At 37.8% G+C, this 22,368-nt stretch overlaps 1 protein-coding gene across 2 annotated transcripts in view; it reads right to left on the minus strand.

Annotated features, from left to right (window-relative positions):
- Positions 1-1,782: 1,782 nt before the first annotated feature.
- LOC111866806 (exostosin-3) overlaps positions 1,783-22,368 on the minus strand; it is a 34,587-nt gene continuing 14,001 nt past the window's right edge. For both annotated transcript variants that reach the window (XM_023856080.2, XM_023856081.2), the window contains exons 7-15: positions 20,370-20,486; positions 18,846-18,939; positions 13,751-13,881; positions 12,790-12,915; positions 11,918-12,045; positions 10,841-10,965; positions 8,922-9,070; positions 7,109-7,213; positions 1,783-6,617 (exon numbers count right to left, since the gene is read on the minus strand). In XM_023856080.2, coding sequence (XP_023711848.1) covers positions 6,513-6,617; positions 7,109-7,213; positions 8,922-9,070; positions 10,841-10,965; positions 11,918-12,045; positions 12,790-12,915; positions 13,751-13,881; positions 18,846-18,939; positions 20,370-20,486 — 1,080 coding nt within the window. In that variant the 3' untranslated portion in view covers positions 1,783-6,512. The remainder of the gene's footprint in view (positions 6,618-7,108; positions 7,214-8,921; positions 9,071-10,840; positions 10,966-11,917; positions 12,046-12,789; positions 12,916-13,750; positions 13,882-18,845; positions 18,940-20,369; positions 20,487-22,368) is intronic.

Raw genomic sequence — 22,368 nt, forward strand, 5'->3', positions numbered from 1 at the left:
AATAAAATACAAGCATATGAAACATGGTAACTTGGATAAAATAAAACGAATAAAATTCGACAATTAATTTCTTACAATAGGTAAAAGTTCATGTCACACCTTTCACCTTGTGACGGCACACATGTTGCAGAACACTGCTTTAGAGGAATGTGTGTGCCTGTATGACACCTATGTGAAATACAAATATGCTGGAAAATGTCAGCGAAAATTTAGCAATGAAAGACTTCCCAGCAGACAAACAATTTATAATTTTGTGAATAAACTTTGAACAATGGTACTCTTTTAATAGACAAGAAAACAAAACATTAGTGTCAAGTGCTTACTAAGGAGAAGTGATCCTTGTGATATTTTTCTTCTGGGGTTTCATGGAGGACAGAGTTTACAGAGTAACCCTCAAACGTGGGGACTGAAAGAAACCACTCATAGGGAAATTCCCAATATTCCTGCAGAGAATCTTCAGAAAGTAAATCGAAACCTCTTCCGCTGGTGTGAGGAATGTCTACATGTAGATGGACAGCCCTTCATTCCAAATGTTATCAGCATGCTGAGTCACTGGCAAAATATGCTTTCACTCCGTGGCCAGTGGTGCACTGGTTGCAGTGAACCATGGAGCCATGAACACGTCAAGTTCATTAAAAACCACCCTGTACTCTCCTTTACAGTAACTTGTTCAGCACTCCCTAGGACTTTTCTACTGATCTGAAGTGTTACACGGTTGTTAAGAGTAAATCGGTACAGTGACTAGGCTAAAGGGTGGACAACCAAGGAATTGTGGATTGATTCCAGACGGGCAAGAGAACAGTTTTGTAGCTGCTCCCTCTCCACTTGAGGTCTGAATTGACACTCAGCCACGAGTTGAGAGACACTTTTGTAGTGAAACTACTATACTATGTTGGTGATGCCTCTCTGCTAAGGCCCACACTTAAGGTGGAGAAGGCTTTACAACAGAATCACTTTGCTTACCTCTATGCACTTTCACTCGCATAGAAGACACTTTTAGTGATCTGCTCCACACCTTCCCTATTAGTAATAGTTGCAAAGGTGGATTTAGGTAGGTGGTATTGGAGGTTGGGTGGCAGTAAGCTGGCACAGCCATCTGCAGTAAGGATAGTGTCTCCAGGTGAAAGCAGAAGTTGGGGCAGTCATCTACTCAGTATAGTAGAGGTGAATTCTGTCACAATGTCTTATCAGGCCTCACTCAAACAGAACTAGGTTAATCCTCATCACCATAGAGTAATATCTCTTCGAGGTGACTTTTATATGTAGTTACTTTTATTCACACACACTTAAAACACTTAAACTAGCTGAATCAGGTTAACACTGATATTGGTTTCACTTTGATAATATTACGATATTATGTTACAAGTCGAAGTTACACCATTTAGCATAATTTACTGTCAGAAGATTATTCTGTGTTTAGGCATTATATATTTCCATCACACATTATACTTTGCTGTCTTTATCTTCGAAATTACAAGCTGTAGATTTCACCTCCATCTTATCCCTGAAAACAAAGCTATAATGTTTCAGAACACTGTAAACAAAGATAAAGAGTGTCACGTAACTTCGAACAAGGCCCCACATTCCTAGTCAAATCCCATGCATAGCTTGTGGTGGGAGGAGTTTCTTAACACTTGTTCTTCTACTTTCACCGACTCGAACCCATCCCGTTGTCTGAAATTTTTCTTCTGCGCATTGAAGGTTATTCTTGGCCTTGTTCGAAGTTACGTGACACTTGCTATACTGATGTTCTGGCCATACACTTATCAGAAAAAAATACAGTAAACTTCAAATCATTTATTCTGTTATAAATTACATTTTTAAAAATTAATTACAAGGTAATTTTGGAATGCTGAAGAGAGTCTTGCATACACAATCTTTACAACAAACCAAATACCATATAGTATTTGTATTTACATACATTAAAAGCCACCTAGAGGCTGAAATATGATTGTTGACATAATGGTACAGGGAAAATTACGTTACATAGAGGTAATTTTACAGAATAAATTAATTTATATTTAAAAACACCTCCAATGATCAGACATTCATAGACATTTAAAATGACACTCTTAAGTGCTCAATAAATCAATACTTGGTGAGTGATAGCACTAACAGACAAATAATGATAGACTCCCATTTTTCCTCTTTTTTTCATATTGAAATGAACTTTGACAAGGTTCATTAATCACGATTAAACTGGAGTCTAAACATAGATTTTATATTGGCACCAAGATTTGTTACAAAGATTACCTTAACAAAGTTGCATATTTTCTGAAGATACACGACATACCCAAGTTACATTTCAAAACTTTGTGTGGAACTCGATTTCCCACAGATATAATCTTATAAATGGTGGTTACATTCCTAAGCCAACCCACGACAGCCTACTAACTCACAAGAAAACTCATACATAGCACATTTAAAAATAATAAAAGAAATGAAACAATACTGTTGTAATACCAGTGTTAAAAGAAATCAGCAAAATGTACAGACCAACTGTTGCTGTTATTAATATTGTTAATTCAATGTTGGCACCGCCTTACTGGAATATGCAGACCAATAAGGAATGCAAAGTTGCAAAGAACACATTTGGCAACTCTAATGTACCACAAAGTTACTTATCCAAATCATGTGCATTCCAGGAGTGCAGGACCATAATGGATGCCTCAGCATTACCCTAAGCTGTGGTACCAGTGGCAATCCTACATAAAGGTTCTGTTCTCATTATTTCACTGGCATGCTTGTTAAGCTAAAGATTTCAAAGAGCTGTACCAGTCAAAGTTTTCACACATGGGTTGATTTCCACTGCAAGACCAATTGGTTCAAGATATAGAACTCACATTTTTATTAAGGCTATTTTGCAATTAATTTAACAATGCCTTCTCAACTACAGAGCTCATGTATATCACATTCTACTAAGTTTATGATCAGTCAAATGGGAGGATATGGAAAGAAGTGGTCATGGCATATCTGAAGATAAAATGATCTGAAGATCAAAAACCAGCATGTTAGTAAGCAGCTGAGGAAAGCCTCAAATAGCCTGCCTCCAGAACACGAATCAATCCTACAGCCTTGTGAATATAAAGCAGGAGTTCAGTCACTTGACTACAATGTCCATTAAAAAATGTGCCAAATCTTACCTATCAGTATAATAAGTGCATAAGATGAAGCAATTATGCTAAAAAGTAAAACGATATTGTAGCATATTGGTCTTTGACATTAACCAAAAGTACCTTATTCTTGTTCTGCCCTTATTTTTTTTACCCTTTCTTGTGGTTATATTTAAATTCATGTGCCAGGTACTGAACAGACTGTAAATAATTCATCATCCATTCAGGTGCACTTCCTTACAGACAATCCCAATACATAATGAACAGTCACTGTGCCTACCTCACATTTGTAGGAATGTCTACTGTGATTAATGGCAGTGCTCAATATACTTAAGATGAACACCCTGTGATCCCTCATTACATAAATAAAACAAAACTACAGTAACCACTACTTAAAACAGAACCAGAATTACACAGAAACCTGCATTTATTATAAGATTTCTCCAATACCAAGAATGTAGAGTGGAAATGAACAGCTTGCTTATTAGACTTACTCTTTGCCCTGGAAATGGAGGCAGTATATTTCTCTGTAATTTCAACGAACTTCTATCAGATTACATGGAATCACATCCCAGAAGATAGTACTCTTCATAAATAGATAAATAAATAAATATATAAATACATCATTACCATCACTGTTCTATTTGTTAAAGTTGTTGCAATAACATCTCACACATTCTACCATGTTCCTAAACAATGTTAACAGTTTTAGTTTTCTGTCACTCTTTTGATATACAGTGTGTATTGCTAGAGAATGACTAATGCTTGTTTTATAAAGCAAATTATGGATTACTCTGAAGTATTTATCTTCATTAAATGGAAAAGAAGGTTCAAGAAAAATATAAGAGTGCAGGTGAAATTGCTGAAGTTACAGACACTTTGAGAGCTTCAGTTTGTATATCAGGGATAATGTTTCTGCAATAAATTATGTACTTCCATTTCCTTGTGTAAAAGCAATGACTAGACTGATGACACTATTACAAAGACCTGTCTGTAACATGACAGTGTACTGACAATATGCTACACTCGTGATCTCTATATTGCCTGGACAGCATGCATTATCCTGTTAAAGGTTGCAATGCTGCTACATACATTACCAGATTAGCCACAGAAGTACTGAATTAAATATAACTTGTCAGACATGTGATTGGGTCAGTTGAGATTTCATTGTAAGCAGACTTCATTACATTGTCACATGTTAGTGACCAGACATGGGGTTTGGGTTGGTAAATGGATTTACTGAAGGGTCATAACTACAAATAATTACAGCACTACCACTAATCTACACGCTTAACAAATCGCTATAGCATACTCTGTCTTCATCTGTTATAGTCTTCATTAGCCATTGCTTAGTTATAGTTCCCAAAAATGGAGATTCTTCTGGTCTTGTGCTCATGTCATTGCTGGCTGGCTACCATCTCACAACTAACTCACTGACAGACTGCTAAACTACTGCTGGCCCTTGCCAGCACACTGATTCTTGGTTCTGAGTCTCATGGGACTCATGACCATGTATTGCTGTCTGACAGCTCTGGGAGACTTTAGACCACTCTACTTCTGACTGCTAAGTTGCTCCTGGCCCTCACCAACACAGTGATTATTTGTTCTGAATCCCACGGGACTCATGACCATATTTTACTGTTGGCTGTAGGAGCCTTCGGAACACTCTGCCTCGGTGGGTCAGTTAAATTGCTGCTGGCCTTCACAAGCACAGTTACTCCTAGCTTCAGTCTCCTCGAGATCTATGACCAAGATTTTTATTCTCTCCTAGACACGTACGTGTTTTGAAATGGGGCTTCCTCTTCAATGAAGGAAAGGTAGGTCTTTCTATGTAGGCACTATGTCTGCTGCACTGTAGTTTCAGCACAAGTATATCCATAATGTCATAGCATCCAGGTCACTGTGCATTCTTTGTCACTGCACTACACTAGGTAACATTTATACAAAGCATACAGAGGTTTCCTGTCAACGAAGGCTTATGCAGCAGACTATGCCTTAACTTACATAACTACTCTGAAATTGTAGTTAGTCTGCTGAACAGCCATCTGACCGCCGCCAAGTTTAGGCCTCTTATATTTCCTATGACTGGCTTCTCCTTGTCCAGTACCACGTACACTTCGCTTTACATGGTTTAGGATTAATTCTGCCTGTTACCTGCATAATCTAGATATACAGTCACACACATAAGGAATTCTGAAAGCCACACGTAATTCTCGAACTGGTGTGCACCAGTCAAGATTTCCAGTAGCGCAGAGTGTTCTGTTCTGCAGGGGCTGCCGTTTCAAGAGGTAAGCATCTGCTGCATACTCCCAGGTGGACAGGCATAAGTCATAACTGACTAAAATCAGAGCTTTGTAAAGCATAAGCTTAATATTTGTACTTAAACACCCACTTTTAAATGGAGAATAGGTCCTTATGTATGTGTGCAAGGCTTTGGCTAGTCCTTTTGATATGGTGTCTCCATGTCATCCGGCTGAAAGTTACACTAAAATATGGTATACTATTTACACAGGGAACATCTCATCTGCTTAGTTGTCTTCTGAAGATATAGATCACCTGACTTATCACTTCATTGATCTTTATGTTCCAGCATTCACACCACTAATTTACCGCAGTGAGTCCACATTGCAGTTTGCAGAGAACACAACATTCATGTTACTCTGTCCCGTAAATATAGGTAACATCTGTAAACAGAGCAAGATGAGTTCCAGGTGTAGCAGGGGCATAATTTTTATATATAGACTGTATAATACTGGGACAAGAATGGAACCTTGAGGAACCCCCGCAGACAAGTTATATGTGCACACACTAGCACAATTATGGGCTACAGGTCATGCACCACAACTTTCATAGTCTCAAGAATCTGATGACTGATGCATTCATTTTGACTAAAAGCATGAGGAAGTGCAAATGAATGGAAGGTGACTTATCCACAAGTACATATGTATAGTCTTGTTCAATATGTAACAGCCCTACAGTGTTATCCCAGCTCAGATAATTTGCTTTGCTGCACTACTTAGAACATACTTCACTCAGATTTTTCAACCTCTGAAATTAAACAAAAGAACACACAAAATATAAACAATATGATCCACTGTTAAAATAAAATTCACTACTTACGTTCATGACAATGAACATCATTTAAAAAACTAAGAAATCAAAAACCAATATATGGCACCACAACTAGAGATGAAAAGAATTATCTCTAGACACATAAACAGTCCTCCTTCAGTGGGAGGTAATTTATGTACATGTTGACTTCGTATGTTCACACACTCAGTCTGTGATTCTGCTACACTGGCTACAAGCTGTGATTGTAATCCACACTGAAGGCAGAAATTTAAAATACACATTCCATAATCAAACTGATATGACCTCAATAGCATGTGATATAAAACATCATATGAATTTGAAGCACTTCTGTTTGTCGTGTGGAATTCTGGTCTTGAAGAGTATAGAATCTGCTCTAAACTGGGTATTGAGTAGTGGAGTGTACCCAAACACCTGGAAATGTTAATAATTATTAACAGAATGCAACAAAATCCAATAAGCTGTCTATACAATAATAATTACAGATAAAAGATTCATTTCCACACATGTTAATTGTGAAACAGGGATATACAATGACTTACTGTGGATTAAGAGGATGCCTTCAAACCCTACCATAAAATTTAAAGTACTTTATGGTCTAATTTTAAAAGCATAAAATAAATTTCATATACATATTTGTAGAGCCTGTGATAAGACATTACAATCTTTATACTTCTGCTGGATTCAAAAACACATCTCCCAAAAATCCAACAGACCTATGAAGCTAGTTGATATGTACAGTAATTAAAATACTGGATTAAAGATTCCTGCCCTTGTTTCAAGCAGACATTTGTATGAACTGCAATAAAACAAGAAAATATTTACAATAACATTGGGCTAACATATCTTTAAGGAGTTGGAAAACAGCTGAGGGTGGCAAAAATTTCAAATATATTATGATATACCTGTGTAAAAAATTTTATACATTTGTGTCTCTCCTGAAAATGTGTATCATCCTCAGACAAGGAAACTGGGCAACCTGGACAGCGAAAGGTCCATCGAGAAGTCACCTGCATGGGAAAAAAAAGAAAGAAAGAAAGAAAGAAAGAAAGAAAAAAAAAGAGAGAGAAACATAAATACACATTAACAACTGACAAATATGATCAAATATAATGAATGCATGCATGACTCAAAATTTATTGTTTACTCCACTGTTCCTGTTCCACTCCACAGCCATTTTATGAATGGTGTTCATATGTCTCTACATAATTTTGGCTTGCATTGAAGAGCAAGTTCTGGTAGTCTGCCACTGTCCATTCTGTTAAGATGTGATAACTATTCTTCTATACTATATTCTTCCATTTCCAAGTACATATTCCAATATATATAAAATCCATTCCTTTTCTTATGAAGCTCGACCTTTGTATGGAAGTACAACAGTCAATCAGAACAGGTGGTTGGGGCTAGCAGCCTTCAGCCAAACCCCTCAGCTGTTGCTTGGCAGTGGCACAAGACATTTCTGTCCTGAGCAGATCAGTTCAGTAGTGCTGTCACATTTTATCATTTAGCCAAGTAAAATGAGTGGTTTGAAAAATGCTGAAAACTGGTACATAAATAAGGTAGATGAATTAGGTACAGTGTATGATAGTGATATAGAGGACAAATATGACAATGAACATAGCTAGCTCAACCTTTGCCTAATTTCTACTGCCACTTTGCAACACCTCTTGGTACCAGCTCAGCTTTGCAAGAAAAGGAGTGGACTACAGTGCCTTTCATATATCTTCACTTTAATTATGCCTAATCCAGTGCATCCTTCATGTTTCTCATGAATGCCATTTTTGCTATGTTGATCTTAACTATCATCCAAGCAGTGGAAAGAAAATTCTTTATCCAGTCATGGCTTAAGGATGAAATTCACAATGGTAGCAAAAAATGTATTTCCTCTGGAAAAACCTGATAGCCCTGCTTGTGGGGCTAATTCAGAGGATAAGTGGTAGAAAATTTAGAGATAGCAGCACTGGTGAAAGGCACAGTGCAACTTCCCATAGACACAATATTTGTATTGACACAGTCTTCTTAACTTTTGAATCATGAAAACCTGGTATGAACATCACACCATTAGAAGACACACTACTGCACACATCTTAATCTCCAATAATCAATAATTTCAAATGGTTACTGTGTGAACTTCTAGGATGAAAGTGACACTAGCATTACTTAATAGAAAGTCCTAAAATTTGATGTGCATAAAGATCGTAAAAAATGTGCAATCTTTGTTCAGTTACTTTTTGTGGAACATAAATCAACACACAATAGCCCCATGATATCTTCCTGGTATATCTAGCTTTCAGTATGACAGTTATTAGTAATGAACCACTGGAAATATCAAAATTTCTATAGATATTAGACAAAAAATATATTAAAATCTTGTATGAAAATTCTTTCATTATGTTAAGAAATACAAACCTGGCATAGTGTGAAAGGTCGTGACTTTCTTGACAATTTAATGTAGCTGGAATATCTACAAGTCTAAAGTATGCACAGAAATAGGCTTCTTTATGGCTAATGCTCACCAATAATTTGCAACGACTGTAACACACTGTTATTAAGTTAGCACCATCCTTTCACATATACAGATTTAAGATTTTCTTTCACTTAAGGGCCAACTTGACAGTTTCTAACACATTTAACTGTTAATATTTGTTTCTTCAGAATTTATTTCTCAAATAATATCATTACTCTTCCACAAAAACATAAACCTCAGGCAGTACTTACCTTGACTGGTGGCTTCCTTGTGATGTGTGAGATAAGAAAGTTCATTGCAATGTCTTCACAGTTCATGTATTCATCCACTTTGTCTCTTACAGCTTGTGGCAGCCAGTACGAGTAGAGGTACATGTAATACTTGTGAAAGAATGCAGCGCCTGCCAGTTAAATAATAACAATATCTGATGTTAGGTATAACAGAAAAGTAAATATCTCTATGATGGACATGTTTCTAAACATGTTTAAAGATTCTGGTTGTACCTGTTTATAAATGTAGTCATAAGACCACAAAAAATTTCATGGCTTTAATGGGCTAGTAAACTAACTAAACTGACTTAGCTAATTGAGCAACCAACTAATGAAGTAATTCAGTAATCTAACTGATTAATTCCACGGAGCTGAGTCATTGAAAAGCCAATAATTTCTCTGCAAAAAAAATTATCTACATTTTATTGAATCTGAAAATTCATTACCATGTTCAGAACAACCTGTCACTGGTCCCTATCTTGAGCCAGAAGAACCCAGTTGCGCCCCATTCCCAACCAATTCATCTAAAATTCATCTTAATATTGTCCTCCCATCTACATCTATGTCTTCCTAGTAACCAAATTCCTTCAGGTTTTCTGATGAAAATCTGTATGCACCTTCTCTCACATAACTGCAGCTATGCTCCCATGCATGCTATATGCCCTGCCCATCTCACACTCCTTCACTTGATTAATAATACCTGGCCTGGAGTAAAAGCTATGAAGCTCATTACACATTATATCATCCCTCTTAGGTACAAACATTCTCCTTTCAGCATCCTGTTCTTGAACACTCTCAGACTATGTTTGTCCCTTAAAGTGAAAGACAAAGTTTCACACACACACATATATAAAACTAGGGGTAAAATTACAGTTTTGTGTATTTTAATCTTGATATTTTTAAATAGCAGGTAAGAGACCAAAAGGTTATGAACTGAATGGCAGTAAGCATTACCTAAATTTAATTTGCTTGCAATTTTCTTATAAATCAAATTCTGATTTGTCTGTCTTTCTCTTATGATTTTGCTGGTATCCATTACTATTTAAGGGGGTGTGCAGTAGCATAGTTGGTTGAGGCACTGTGCTACAAGCCAGAAGGTTGTGGGTTTAAGTCCCAATGAGGTGGATTTTTTCAAATTACCTAATCTTTACAGCCGCATTATGGCCCTGAGGTTGACTCACCCTCTAACAGAAATGAGTAAAAGGAATCTTCCTGAGGGGTAAAGGGCAGCCAGCGCCTAAGGCTGACAACCTTACCACCATCTGTGAGTCAACTGTTTAGAAGAAGTAGGAGCCTAAACCTCTCATAACATTATGGGCCTCCACAGCCTGTTACAGGGATAACTTCACAATTACTATTTTATCACGAATAAGGCAATGCTATAGCTCAGCAGTTATACACTGGCATCTCACTGCAGAGGCCCAGGTTAAATCCCAAGGTCATCCACATGGGATATGTGTTGGGAAAAGTGGAATGAGACAGGTGTTTCTAAAATCACTGCAGTTTTTCCTTGCCAGTTATGATCCAAATAATGCTCCTTACTCATCTATTTTCAGAAGCTGGTCCAACAGGCCCATTTTAGGCCACAACACCAAAGGACTCAGTCTCACTTAGTTCCCACAACTCAAAAAAGCAACTACTCATATCTAAGAAGTTATACTTGCACTGTGATCATGCCCAAACTTTAGTGACTGTTTTTGCAATCTGATTTCATATTTCAACTACATGTACTATCTTTGTAGTACATGTCATAACAAACTTTTCATTAAACAATACTCATTAAAGAAAATGTACACAGACATGGAAATGCCAATAAACCCATATTTCAGAATATTTGTACTGTATATCTGCAAAAGAATTACATACTGTGAAACAAATAACCTAGGGATTCTGCTACAAACCTGTTAACACCATAGACAGCTCACATGAGTAATTAGAATTGTAGAGCCATCCTCCATTATTGAGGTCCCAGGCATGGAATCTGCCTGGGAAGCCAACTACTCTATCCCGCTGCTCTCGCCAAACCCTGTCATTAGTGATTTAAAAGCAACTATTAAACTGTACACTGAAAGGAAAATATGAATATGGCACCCATGTGAAAATTGTATTTATCTCTTTGTTTAAGAGTGATAATGAGCTAGGATTGTGAAATTTGGTATAGAAATGGATCATAAACATGTCTACAAATTATGTATAAAATAATGTTTGTATGTCAACAATTACATTCATGATAATGATGTGAAACTCTGGAGTGATGTTCAACAAATTTAATTTTGACAGATTCTGTATATAAGTAACAAATTATTCATAAGAATAAAATTAAACAATGGTAACAGTAATAGATCTGTAAAACTAAAAATCCATCCAACAGGGAAGCTGGCTTTATGATCTCTGTTTGGAACTCCTTGTGTTACTATATTATGCAATTCTGCATGAAAAATTAAAATATGTTTTCCATTGAATTTTCTTAAATATACAACAACTAAGCCCATGGAACCGAATTCTTGATGTTACCCCCATTTAAGTAGTCTCTTCCCCCAAAACACGAGTACATTGATGCAACACCTTGTATGAACTTCTCACACCCCTGTCAAAAAGTATTTCAAATCAAAGTTTTAGACCTGTATGAGAGAGATATTCTATGCTACCTGGCAATCTTTTCTATGATGACCGATTTTTAAGAAAAGTGATAAGTTCAATTACAGTAACATGAAAAGCAGTTGTTATACTGGACTAATACAAATCAAAATGAAATTCAGCCAACAACTTTTAGTCAAGATCTCTAATATCAGATGTCATCAAAATCTGTTTAGTAGTTTTGGACAGGAAACATGTGGACACACAGACATACTCCACTGTGTATTATTTTACACACTTCATGCAAAGAGTGAAAAAATAATCTGGTTATAAATGCATGTAAATGGAGGATAGGTTGCCATTTTGCTGGTATGCACATATATTGGGCATAAAATACACACCTGAAACCAAAAACAATTTCATGATGTCGCAGGTGTGTATCATCATCTACTGAAAGCACAGCTTCAGTTTCAATGGCATCATAAGGGAGAAACCTGTTGTTCAAGCTATTTCGACTTGCTTTCACCACCTTTAAAGAAATAAGCAAGTAACAAAGCTAGATATAAACCTTGGATGTACATATTATATATAAAATAAAATGGCTTCAACTTACTTATTCATTCATTTATTTAATTCATCGCTAGCCAACAGTCTTGATTTTCTGTCATGTTTAAATGAACTGAAAATTATTATTCATATTTAAAATAAAATATTTTTAAAATATTGAGTGGAATTATTATCGACAACAAAAATATTTTAAAACAATGGTGTCCAAGATCCTAGGTGAGAGATATCTCTTATCACCTCTGAGCAAGTATTTAACAGTAAACTATGAGCCAATTATCTCATTTTTCATCACTTGATAATGTAAGATTCATACATTAATATCATTACTTTGTAACTATAGGATCCAATGAATGCAGCACTGAAGCATAAGGCTATAATGATTTTACAGCAGCACTGCAGGAAATAACAGAGCAGATACGTGACGACACATTCTTTTACACTTGTTAAATTTTCTTTTGGTCAATAAAATATACTGGATATTCATACTACTGTCACAATAAATAAACAATTTCATTACTTCAGTTCATTTTATTTTAAGAATAATCTGGATAAAGAAAGTGCTTTCACTAGTTTACTCATGTGTGTGTGTGTGTGTGTGTGTGTTTTGCCAGATATACTTAGTTGCAGTACAGTTCCTGGAATGCTTCCTTCAACACAATCTCATCTTTTGTAACCTTGAATATGTAAGATGATTTGTAGAACTCACATGCACAGGGACTCCAATGTCGGGCCAGCGTAAGTCTTCTAAAGGAGGTTTGGGAGAGTTCCATATGACTACAACTTTGTTCAGGTATGGCAGTCCATACAGTCTACTCAAGGAGTTAATCAGTACCTGCAAATTTTACAAATATCTCTTAGCATTTCAGTCAAAGACCAGGTGTTTTGTATGTTTTCTTGTTCTTGTTTTGAGGAAAAATTACAAGTGTTTCAAAATAAAGTATTAAAGAACCTACCTGGACCTAAGGAAGATGCAGTTAAATGGACACTTGACAATATTACTTAAGAAGGAACTTCGTGATTTATACAGATCACCCACTACTGTCAGGATAATGAAATCACAAAGGTTAGAATGGACTAGACATATGACTCAGAATGGAGAAACATGATATGCATACAGAATTTTGATCAGAGGATAACATTAGTTAGTTAGTTATTGGAGAGGGTGGGTTTCCCCATGCACTTAGACCTGTATTGGTCCACTGTGCTTCCCTCTATGATTTCTACTAGTCTCTATATCCTACAGGTACTGGTGCTTACCATCAGTCCGGCCCAGCCAGTGAGACCGGCTCTACTAGCTGAGAGGTATCTATAATGCTTCCCCCATTTACCAGAGGTATTAGAGACTGCTGTTGGGCAGGAAACGTCCGTAATTTGGCTCAGTGACCTCCTTTGGAGATATGAGGTTCTTTTACGTGCCGTAAAGCTATGACACGGGACCCACGGCTTAAAGTCCCTCCCGGAGGACTTGTTCCCTGAATTTTTCCGCCCTTAAAAATTCGACAACCTCCGCCGGGTATTTGAACCCGCGTACTACGAGTCATGAGGTGGGAACGTTACCTCTAGACTACGGAGGCCGCTTGAGGATAACATTAAGATAGATGTCAGTAACTTTTTTAACCAATTAAAAAATAAGACAAAAGCTGTGACATAACCACATTCATACTAACCTGCTCTCGTTCATATGTAAGCATAACAATGGTAAACTGCTCCCTGGGATTGTTTCCTCCAAGATTTTCTGAAAATTCCTTCCCAGCACCACCTGCACCCCTTCCAATTGGACGAAATCCCATTCCAGAGCCTGGAAGAATTACAATTCGGTTACACTTGCAGACAGTACAATAACTAGACAAGTACAGTGGGAAAGGCGGATTAGTGGTTAGTGTTCAAAGGGTTCTCAGTCTGATCCTGATTATTGCCTTTGATATCAGAACAATATAAACATGATAAAAACCTCTCAGCATAATGACAATCACCTGAAGATGAAATTTCCAAAACACTGTGAATATTAAACATATTTCATGATGAGCAATAAAAAAAAACTATTGTTACAGCCCTCAAGAGAATCATGATAATGTTTAATTCATGTGAAAGGTTCTTTATTCCTTTAGTACAAATGTGTATAAGATTAATCTAGCTCTTCTGAAATCCAGTTTTTTATAATTTTTAATTATAATCTCATTAAACAAAATCCCTAAAATGACAAAAGTTTTATTCCTTTTAGTGAGTATTACACGAAAGCAGTGGTAAGACTGAGTCCACATAGTACTGTGGCCTATACTGGCCTATTGTACAGGGTGGGGCGCAGAAACTTCCTTTTTTTTTGAAGGCGAATAAAAGAAAAATTATTGCTGATAGACAAAATTTATGTTTAGCTAATGAAAGAATATACTTTACGAGTAAAGTTTTAAATCATGTAGTTTTAAACAAAATATCTTGAATGTGGTGGCCACCATGCTCTATGCACTGATGCAACCGTTTTCTGAAGTTCCCCTCTGCACGTTCCAGCATGTTTACCAGAATTTGGGCTACTTCCTGCCGAAAAACATTCTTCAGCTGAAGCAGGTTTGTGAGGCGATGTTTAAAAACCTCTGCCTTGAGGTATCCCCATAAAAGAAATCACAGGGCGTTAGATCAGGTGAGTGCGCTACCCACGGATGTCACCTCGAAGCGAGATGAGCCGTCCAGGGAACTTTGCCCTCAAAACTGTCATCAAAGCTCAGGCTGTGTGGCCCATGGCACCATCCCGTTGGAACCAGACATTTTCTAGATGTATTTCTTCAAGAGCTGGTTCGAAAAAGTTTTTAATCATGTCCACATACCGCTGTGAATTGACAGTAACTACATGAGTGCCTTCTTCAAAAAAATAAGGGCCAATAACTCCAACTCTCAACAACACACACCATACTGTCACCTTATCACTGTGAAGTGGCCTCTCATGGAGCTCTCTGGGATTGTTACCACTCCAGTAGCGCATATTCTGGTTGTTGACATATCTGGATAGGTGAAAATGTGACTCATCACTAAAGAAAACAAGTGAATCAGGGGGTAAAGTTTCCAATAACATTTCGCACGCAGTTATTCAGTTCTGGAAATCACGTGGTGACAATTCTTGCACAACAACCATCTTATAGGGATGGAAATGAAGATGTTCGTGAAGAATTCGGCACATTGAATGATTGGATATGTCTAGGGTGACTGCATGTTTGCGAGCGGAGCATCTTGGAGATCTCAAAATCGACTGTCGAATTGCCTCCACGTTTTCTGGCATCGTAACATGCCGTTGTCGTTCTGATGAGTTTTTCACCACACTCCCGGTTGTCCTAAAGTTCTCTACCCGCAAAATAATTGATTTCCGGTCGAGAACTGGACCTCTGGGCTTAATTTCAAAGTGAGTCGGAACGCATGCTGCGCCGCCACGTAAGAATGGTTGTTCGAAAAATAGGCTTCGACAGCTAACGCACACTGCTCACTTGTCCCCCTCATGTTTCCTACTGAGGGGTATCAGACAGAAACTTCCGTGACTGCTGCGTTCACCGAGCCTATCCCCACTTTTCTGTGACCTCCCCTCCCTTCACAATGCGTCTTCACAAAAAGGAAGTTTCTGCGCCCCACCCTGTACTAGCCCCAGACAATAGATGATGGTGACACTGGAGCAATTGGTGGAATGAAGATTGGCAGGGGAAACCGAAGTACTTGGAGAAAACCTGGACCAGTGATTGAGATTACCTCTTTCTAAGGGGCCCAATTGAGTAGGTGTCTTCCTTTCTCACCTGAAGATGGAAACAGATCCACTTTCTGAAACATCGTGTCCTCTGTTACCTAGAATTCTGGACGATGAAAAAAGTTCAAAAACCCAGTAATTCTGTGTCTCATCCACAATCGTCAGAACCCTTTAGAATCTACATGCCACAGCATATTATAATATTGCTTTCCAGCATGTGTTTCAGTAAATGTTGTTCTATACATTGGATAGATTTCTGCTATGATATTGGACAGGGGAGCCAAATGTGATGCCTGTTCTAGGTTTGTAAAAGTTGTTGTATTGAAAATAATTTTGACTTAAAATAGTCTTCAAAATGTTTATCATTTCGTAGATGATGTGTTTATCTATATTACAGACTGTGAGGAGTTTTTTTTAGAAATGTTTAGCCTCTAGTGGTTAGTTACTGGTTAGAGATCCAGAGGTCCCAGTTTCGATTCCCGGCGGTACCAAATTTTCTGAGAAATAGTGGGTCTGGAACGAGGTCCACTCAGCCTTGTGAGGATAACTGAGGAGCTATTTCATGGAAATAACGGCTCCAGTCTGGAAAACTGAGATTAACGGCCATGGGGATCTGTTACGCTGACCATGCGACATCCTGTATCTGTAAAAGCAGGCACTAACTTCACTGATAAGCGGTGCTTGCTCAGTCAGTATAGTTCGCTTGCAGACTATGGGCCATGGAATTTTTATGTTTAGAGTTTCCTTAATGAGTTTCACAACTTGTACTCTTCTCCAAGTATAATTAGAATGATCAAGTCAAGGAGGATGAGGTGGGCAGGGCATGTACACGTAGCACAAATGGGGGAGACAAGGAATGTGTATAGGATTCATTCACTCATTCATCAGTAATCTGTCAGACGACAGGTCCACAGTCTCTTCCAAAACAGTTCCTCCACTTAATGTGATCTTCTGTTTTTGGAAAGAGTGGATATTGGTGAGAAAGCCAGAAGGGAAGAGCCACTGGGAAGACCAAGGCGTATATTAAATTGGATTAAAATGGATTAAAATGGATCTTAGACAAAGGATGGGATGGTATGGATTGGATTGATCTGGCTCAGGATGGGGACCAGTTGCCGGCCCTTTGAACACAGTAATGAACCTTTGCGTTCCATAAAACGCTGGGATTTTCTTGAGTAGCTGCAGAATTGGCAGCTTCTCCAGAAGGGCTCAGCTCCATGAGTGAGAAAGTAAGTAAGTAAGTAAGTAAGTAAGTAAGAGTTTCCTTAACAGGGACACTGACATAAAAATATTTTATGTCGAGTGTTAGGAATCTGTATTCTGTGTTTAGATGAAATTCATTAACATCTTCTGCAAATGTAGTGGAGGTGATACTCTTGAATTTGTATTTTATTACTACAAGTTCCTTTAGTTTATGTTGTATGTGTTCAGCTAACTTGTAAAATGGGCCATTAATACAGTACTCAATTAATACTCAAGGTAGTCACCACCATAATTGACGCACTTGTATCGGGAAATAAGTTTTTGTATGCTTGTGTTAAAGAAGTCTGCCACCTGTGAGCTCGGCCATGTTTTGAGACCTTCCATCATCTCCTCATTACTGCTGAAGCACTGTGATTGCAACCAGTTCTTCAGGTAGGCAAACAGGTGGTAGTCACCTGAAGTGAGATCAGGGCTCTAATGAGGCTTGTCAAACAACTCGCAGTTGAAATGCTCCAGCAGTGCTCGAGTGTGAGCAGCTGTATGCAGACAAGCATTGTCATGAAGAAGCACTACACCAGATGATCTGAATTGCCATACATAGTTTTTTTTTAGTGTTTTGCAATATGCTTCTGACATTACTGTGGTCCCTTACTGCAAGAGTTCCACCATCAGTACCCCTTTCCTGTCCCAGAAAACAGGTGCCATCATCTTTCTGGCAAGCAGATGTTGGTTTAAACTTTTTCAGCTTGTTTGGTGAATGTGTGTGCATCCACGGCTTTGACTGCTTTTTGGTTTCAGCATTTAAAAATGAAACCCAGGTTTCATCACCTGTTATTTGTACAATGTGATTGAGAAATTCATCACCATCTTTGTGGTACTGCTTTAAAAAAGTCAAAGCCGAACATATTCTCTACATTTTGTGTGCACCCATGAGCATTTCTGAAACCCATCTTGTGCAAAACTTGTGACAGCCTAGCCTAACTGTAATAATCTTGTAGAGAACGGTGCATGAAATTTGTGGAAATTCACATGAAAGTTATGAAATTGTGAAGCGCCATGTTTCACAAATTTTTTGATCAACACTTTGAATGAGATCACACACTACTGATGGCTCACCACTTCACNTAGCCTAGCCTAACTGTAATAATCTTGTAGAGAACACTTTGAATGAGATCACACACTACTGATGGCTCACCACTTCACTCTTCATCAGAAACAATTGTTCACCCATCTTTGAACATTCCACACCATTGTCTTACAGTTCCTTCACTCATTACATTCTGGCCACAAACCGCACATATATCACGATGGATTTCTGCAGCACTCATGTTTTTAGCAGGAAGAAATTGGATAACAGTGTGAATTTCACAGCTGGTAGGATTTTCAATTGCAGGACACATCATAACTCTGTGTAGAGACAAGAACAAACACTAGGTGACCAGTTGTGATGGCTTACAAGGCAATGAGTCATGTGACAAGATCTCCCCTGCTCCTACAATAATGGCCTAAAATAAATGGAAGTTACTTTCTCTATAGCCCTCATACTTGCAAATATAAACGTGTATTTACTTCTGATTAACTAAGAAGTTTTATCTTTGGCTACAATTCTAAGATATAAGATTCTTATATATACATATGTATTGCAAATATGTATAGTGTTTCCAATTAATGTTGATGAAACCTCTGACAATGGCCAGGACAGGCTGAAACATGTAACGTAATTCCTGTATTCACAGAAAACTAGTCACATCTGAAGAAATATATACTTTTTATATACATAAGAAATTCATGTTTCGATATGCTTATGAGTTCTCTTGTGTGCTAACTTCACTACATACCAACAAATTTTGCATCAGATGGCAGAAGTACATCAAAGGGTAACTGCGGGTAGAGTCGAAATGGGTCACCCCAATCATTCCACATCTCATGACCCTGAAATCATAATGCACACTCAGTTACGGTGGATTAAAAACTGTCAAAAGATGCATTACTTCCTTTTACCAAAGATTTTTATGTATGGATCATTTAATGATGCTGTCAATAGCTCAGACTTATACTGTGTTGAAAATGAGAGAGTTATTAATGTATAATGAGATGGAAAAAATGTGGAAGGAAACAGCTGTGATCTAATTTGAATTACTATCCCAGAAACTAAATGGAACTGAAGAAACCCTTGAAAAACCACATCCAGGAACCTATCCACTTGACTGTGTTGTTTGGTCTTTTGTTAAAGAAAGGAGCAGTTATAATTGAACAATTCCCTCTATATCCACAACCACATGACTCAGTGCAGTAGCTTGGAAAATAGTGGGTGCCAGGTTGACAGTCACAAAGAAAAAAAATGTGTTTGTCGTGTTGAATGATTATCTAAATGTGTTTTGAAATTATCTTCACAAAACTGTATTTACTGCAATTTTATAGCAAGTGTTGATAAAGGTGTCCTACAATATTCAAACTCATTTCCTAATTGTTACAACACTGTGGAACATGGCAGATAGGTGCAGCAGTAATGCTTTAGACTTGTATTCGGGAGGTCCTCAGTTTCAGTTCTTGGTCAGGATATTGGTTATTCAGACTTAGGTTTTTGTGGTTATCCTCAGTCTCTCCAAGTGAATGCTAGAATAGAACCCTCATTTTGTCACAGCTGCTTAACTTAATGATTCATACTTTTTCTCTTGGATAGGCAAATAAACTGAAAAATCATCTAGTTAAGTTTCAGTAACACGAATATTTCAGTATTTCATACAATAAATATCTTAATAGCTTACTATACAGCCATGATCGTACGTAATATATCCTTACAACGAACTTCAAGTTAGTTATAATTACCAGCCAGACTCCACCCATTTGCATGAAACATACTGCAAACCTACAGGTGAGAAATTTTGTTACATGATTAGTAAATTCCAGTTGTGTTTCTGGAATGTGGTCTATAATAAATGCAGCAAAACAATGCCTCTGTAGAATGGAAGATTTCTGGCAGGAAACTCAATGACACTATTATGAAGAAATATCAGTCACATTCAATAGAGTTTTATATATACAACCATAAAACTGAAAACAAAAATTTTACTTCCACACAAGGGCAGCAAGCCCTTTGTACTCCGATGCATGTCAACTTCCAGACTCCACATGCTTGTTGTTTATAAAAGTAGATGTGTTGAACCGGTGTTCGCTGAATGAAAACGTGTTACGTACATATACAGTTGGTAATCTGCAAGCTGTCAGAATCAGCCATCAATGGCAGTACAGTTTTATAATATAGAAATACTTCTTCTCTGTTCCCTAAACTCAGATTTACTCCATACAGTCTGACAGTATAAATTGAATGTACAGGTGAGTCACAGAATAAGGCAACAAACCTGTGTTAGGAAAACTGTATAGTTGCGCTTATAGCTTGGTGAAGGATAAGGTGGTTCAATTGGGCCAAGACTCTCTTCTGGTTCTGTTTCTGATACCACTGCTTCAGTTCTCAGAGGCTGCCAAATGAAATAAAGACTGGATTAAGACAAGTTGGAACCAAATGTAGAGAATGGCACAATCTGCAGGTGATCAAGAGCTTACAGTTGTTCATACATACTGCTTCAGGACCTTTCTTAAAAAGTTTTTAATTGTTCAGCTAATCAGGAATTCTTCAAATCAGTCTTTATTATATTCACAAAAGCCTATCATCTGACTTTATCCATCAGAAAAATTTTGTGTATGGTCACCTAATTAGGCAACAAGAGAGGGCAGTTACTTGCGGTGTCTAAGCATGGGGCTTTCAGGCTCACTGATTCATGATCAGTGAAACAGCAGTGGATTTTCTGAAGATCAGTGTCTTGCCTGTTCACACCGTACAGTGCAGATAACAACAAAGTCTGTTCACTATTATAATGTATGAATTATTCATTTACAACATAAAATTAACCTGTTTAAATAGTATTAAAATCAAAGAGACTTCAATGTCAGTACAGTAACCTTTCTTGTGCAGGAACAAGGGATTTTAAAACCCCTAGTATTAGGGCATGTGAGAGTGGCCAGGTGGACCACACACATGCACTGTTACAACAGTCCCGTATACATTGCCAATAAAAACTAAATATATTAAAATTAGTACATCGTGGCATGTTCACTGAAAGCTGGAATAGTTTAATCAGAAGAGATGTCCATTACTAGGTTAGGGCACAATAAACAGTGATGAAACAATGGAATATGTCACAACATGCAATGTAACCAACTAAGTACTGATGGGAATGAAGTGCTCTATGGGCCCACTCCAATAGTGATGTCATGTAACAATTGAGGAATTGTGGGAAGCAGTGTTTTCTGTTGGGTCTGTCCTGAAGTTTTATCATGAGGACCAATAGGATGAGCCAATCAGGAGAGTGACTGAGTGGAGAGTCAAGAGTGGAGTATCTGAGTCAGTGAGTCAGCGTAGATACACGTACAGACGAGAGGAGAGAAAAAAACTATTCATCAGGATTGAGGAGATGAGTGGAGACATTAGAATTCGTGCATTCAAGGGAGATTCAATAGTGATTAGTAAGTGAACTACACCAGGTCTTGACTGGAATTAGTGAACTGAACAAACGTGCAATGGACAGAGTGGTTATACGGACTTCAAGTTATGTAGTGTGGTCATGGTCAACTCCTGTTTGGCAAAAGGGGTATCGGTGAAATTTGCCGCCCGGCTGAGGCTGTGCGCAGTGCTCTGCGAAGCAACAAAGAAACAGTATATCTGAGTATACACCAAGATGGTGGAAGTTCCAGAACCGGGATTCTGGAAATACTGGAGACTGGAGCTATCAACGCTGAAATCTGAATGTCATGCCATAACGAACAAGAACCCAGAAACAGCTTCTGTTGTACAACAGGTACAAAAAGTAGTCAGTGCCATTGAAACCCTTACCAAATGCACACCAACTAGAGTGGGAGAAAGCTCTCAGTGGAAATCTATTGTAAATAGTGTGGAGACCAGAGCAAAATTTTGCAAGCTTTTAAATGGGAAGCTGCTTTTCAGCGCTCTCTACGGCATGTACAAGGTAACATTGAAAGAACTGCAGGACGTCTTGAAGGTGAAAGCACAGGGAGGACAAAATGGAGCAATGAACAAAACCTCACTGGAATTATAATCGTCCAATGCCGCCCTCCATTTATTTTTTTTTATTTTTATTTAGTTATGAGTATTATAAAATAGTAGGTTACATTAAGGAATAGTAGATGGACATAGACCTGTTTATGTATTTAGGTGGTTAAACAATTAGTTTTAACACACATGCAAGAGCCAGGCAGGAAGACTCCCTGCTGAGACTCCTTCGGATAGCTGGAATGGCAGGAAGCGACCATGTCGAGAATTGTGAGATGACAAGCGTGAAGGGT

This window comes from Cryptotermes secundus, unplaced genomic scaffold (genome assembly GCF_002891405.2).
Source record: "Cryptotermes secundus unplaced genomic scaffold, Csec_1.0 scaffold446, whole genome shotgun sequence".
NCBI lineage: Eukaryota > Metazoa > Arthropoda > Insecta > Blattodea > Kalotermitidae > Cryptotermes > Cryptotermes secundus.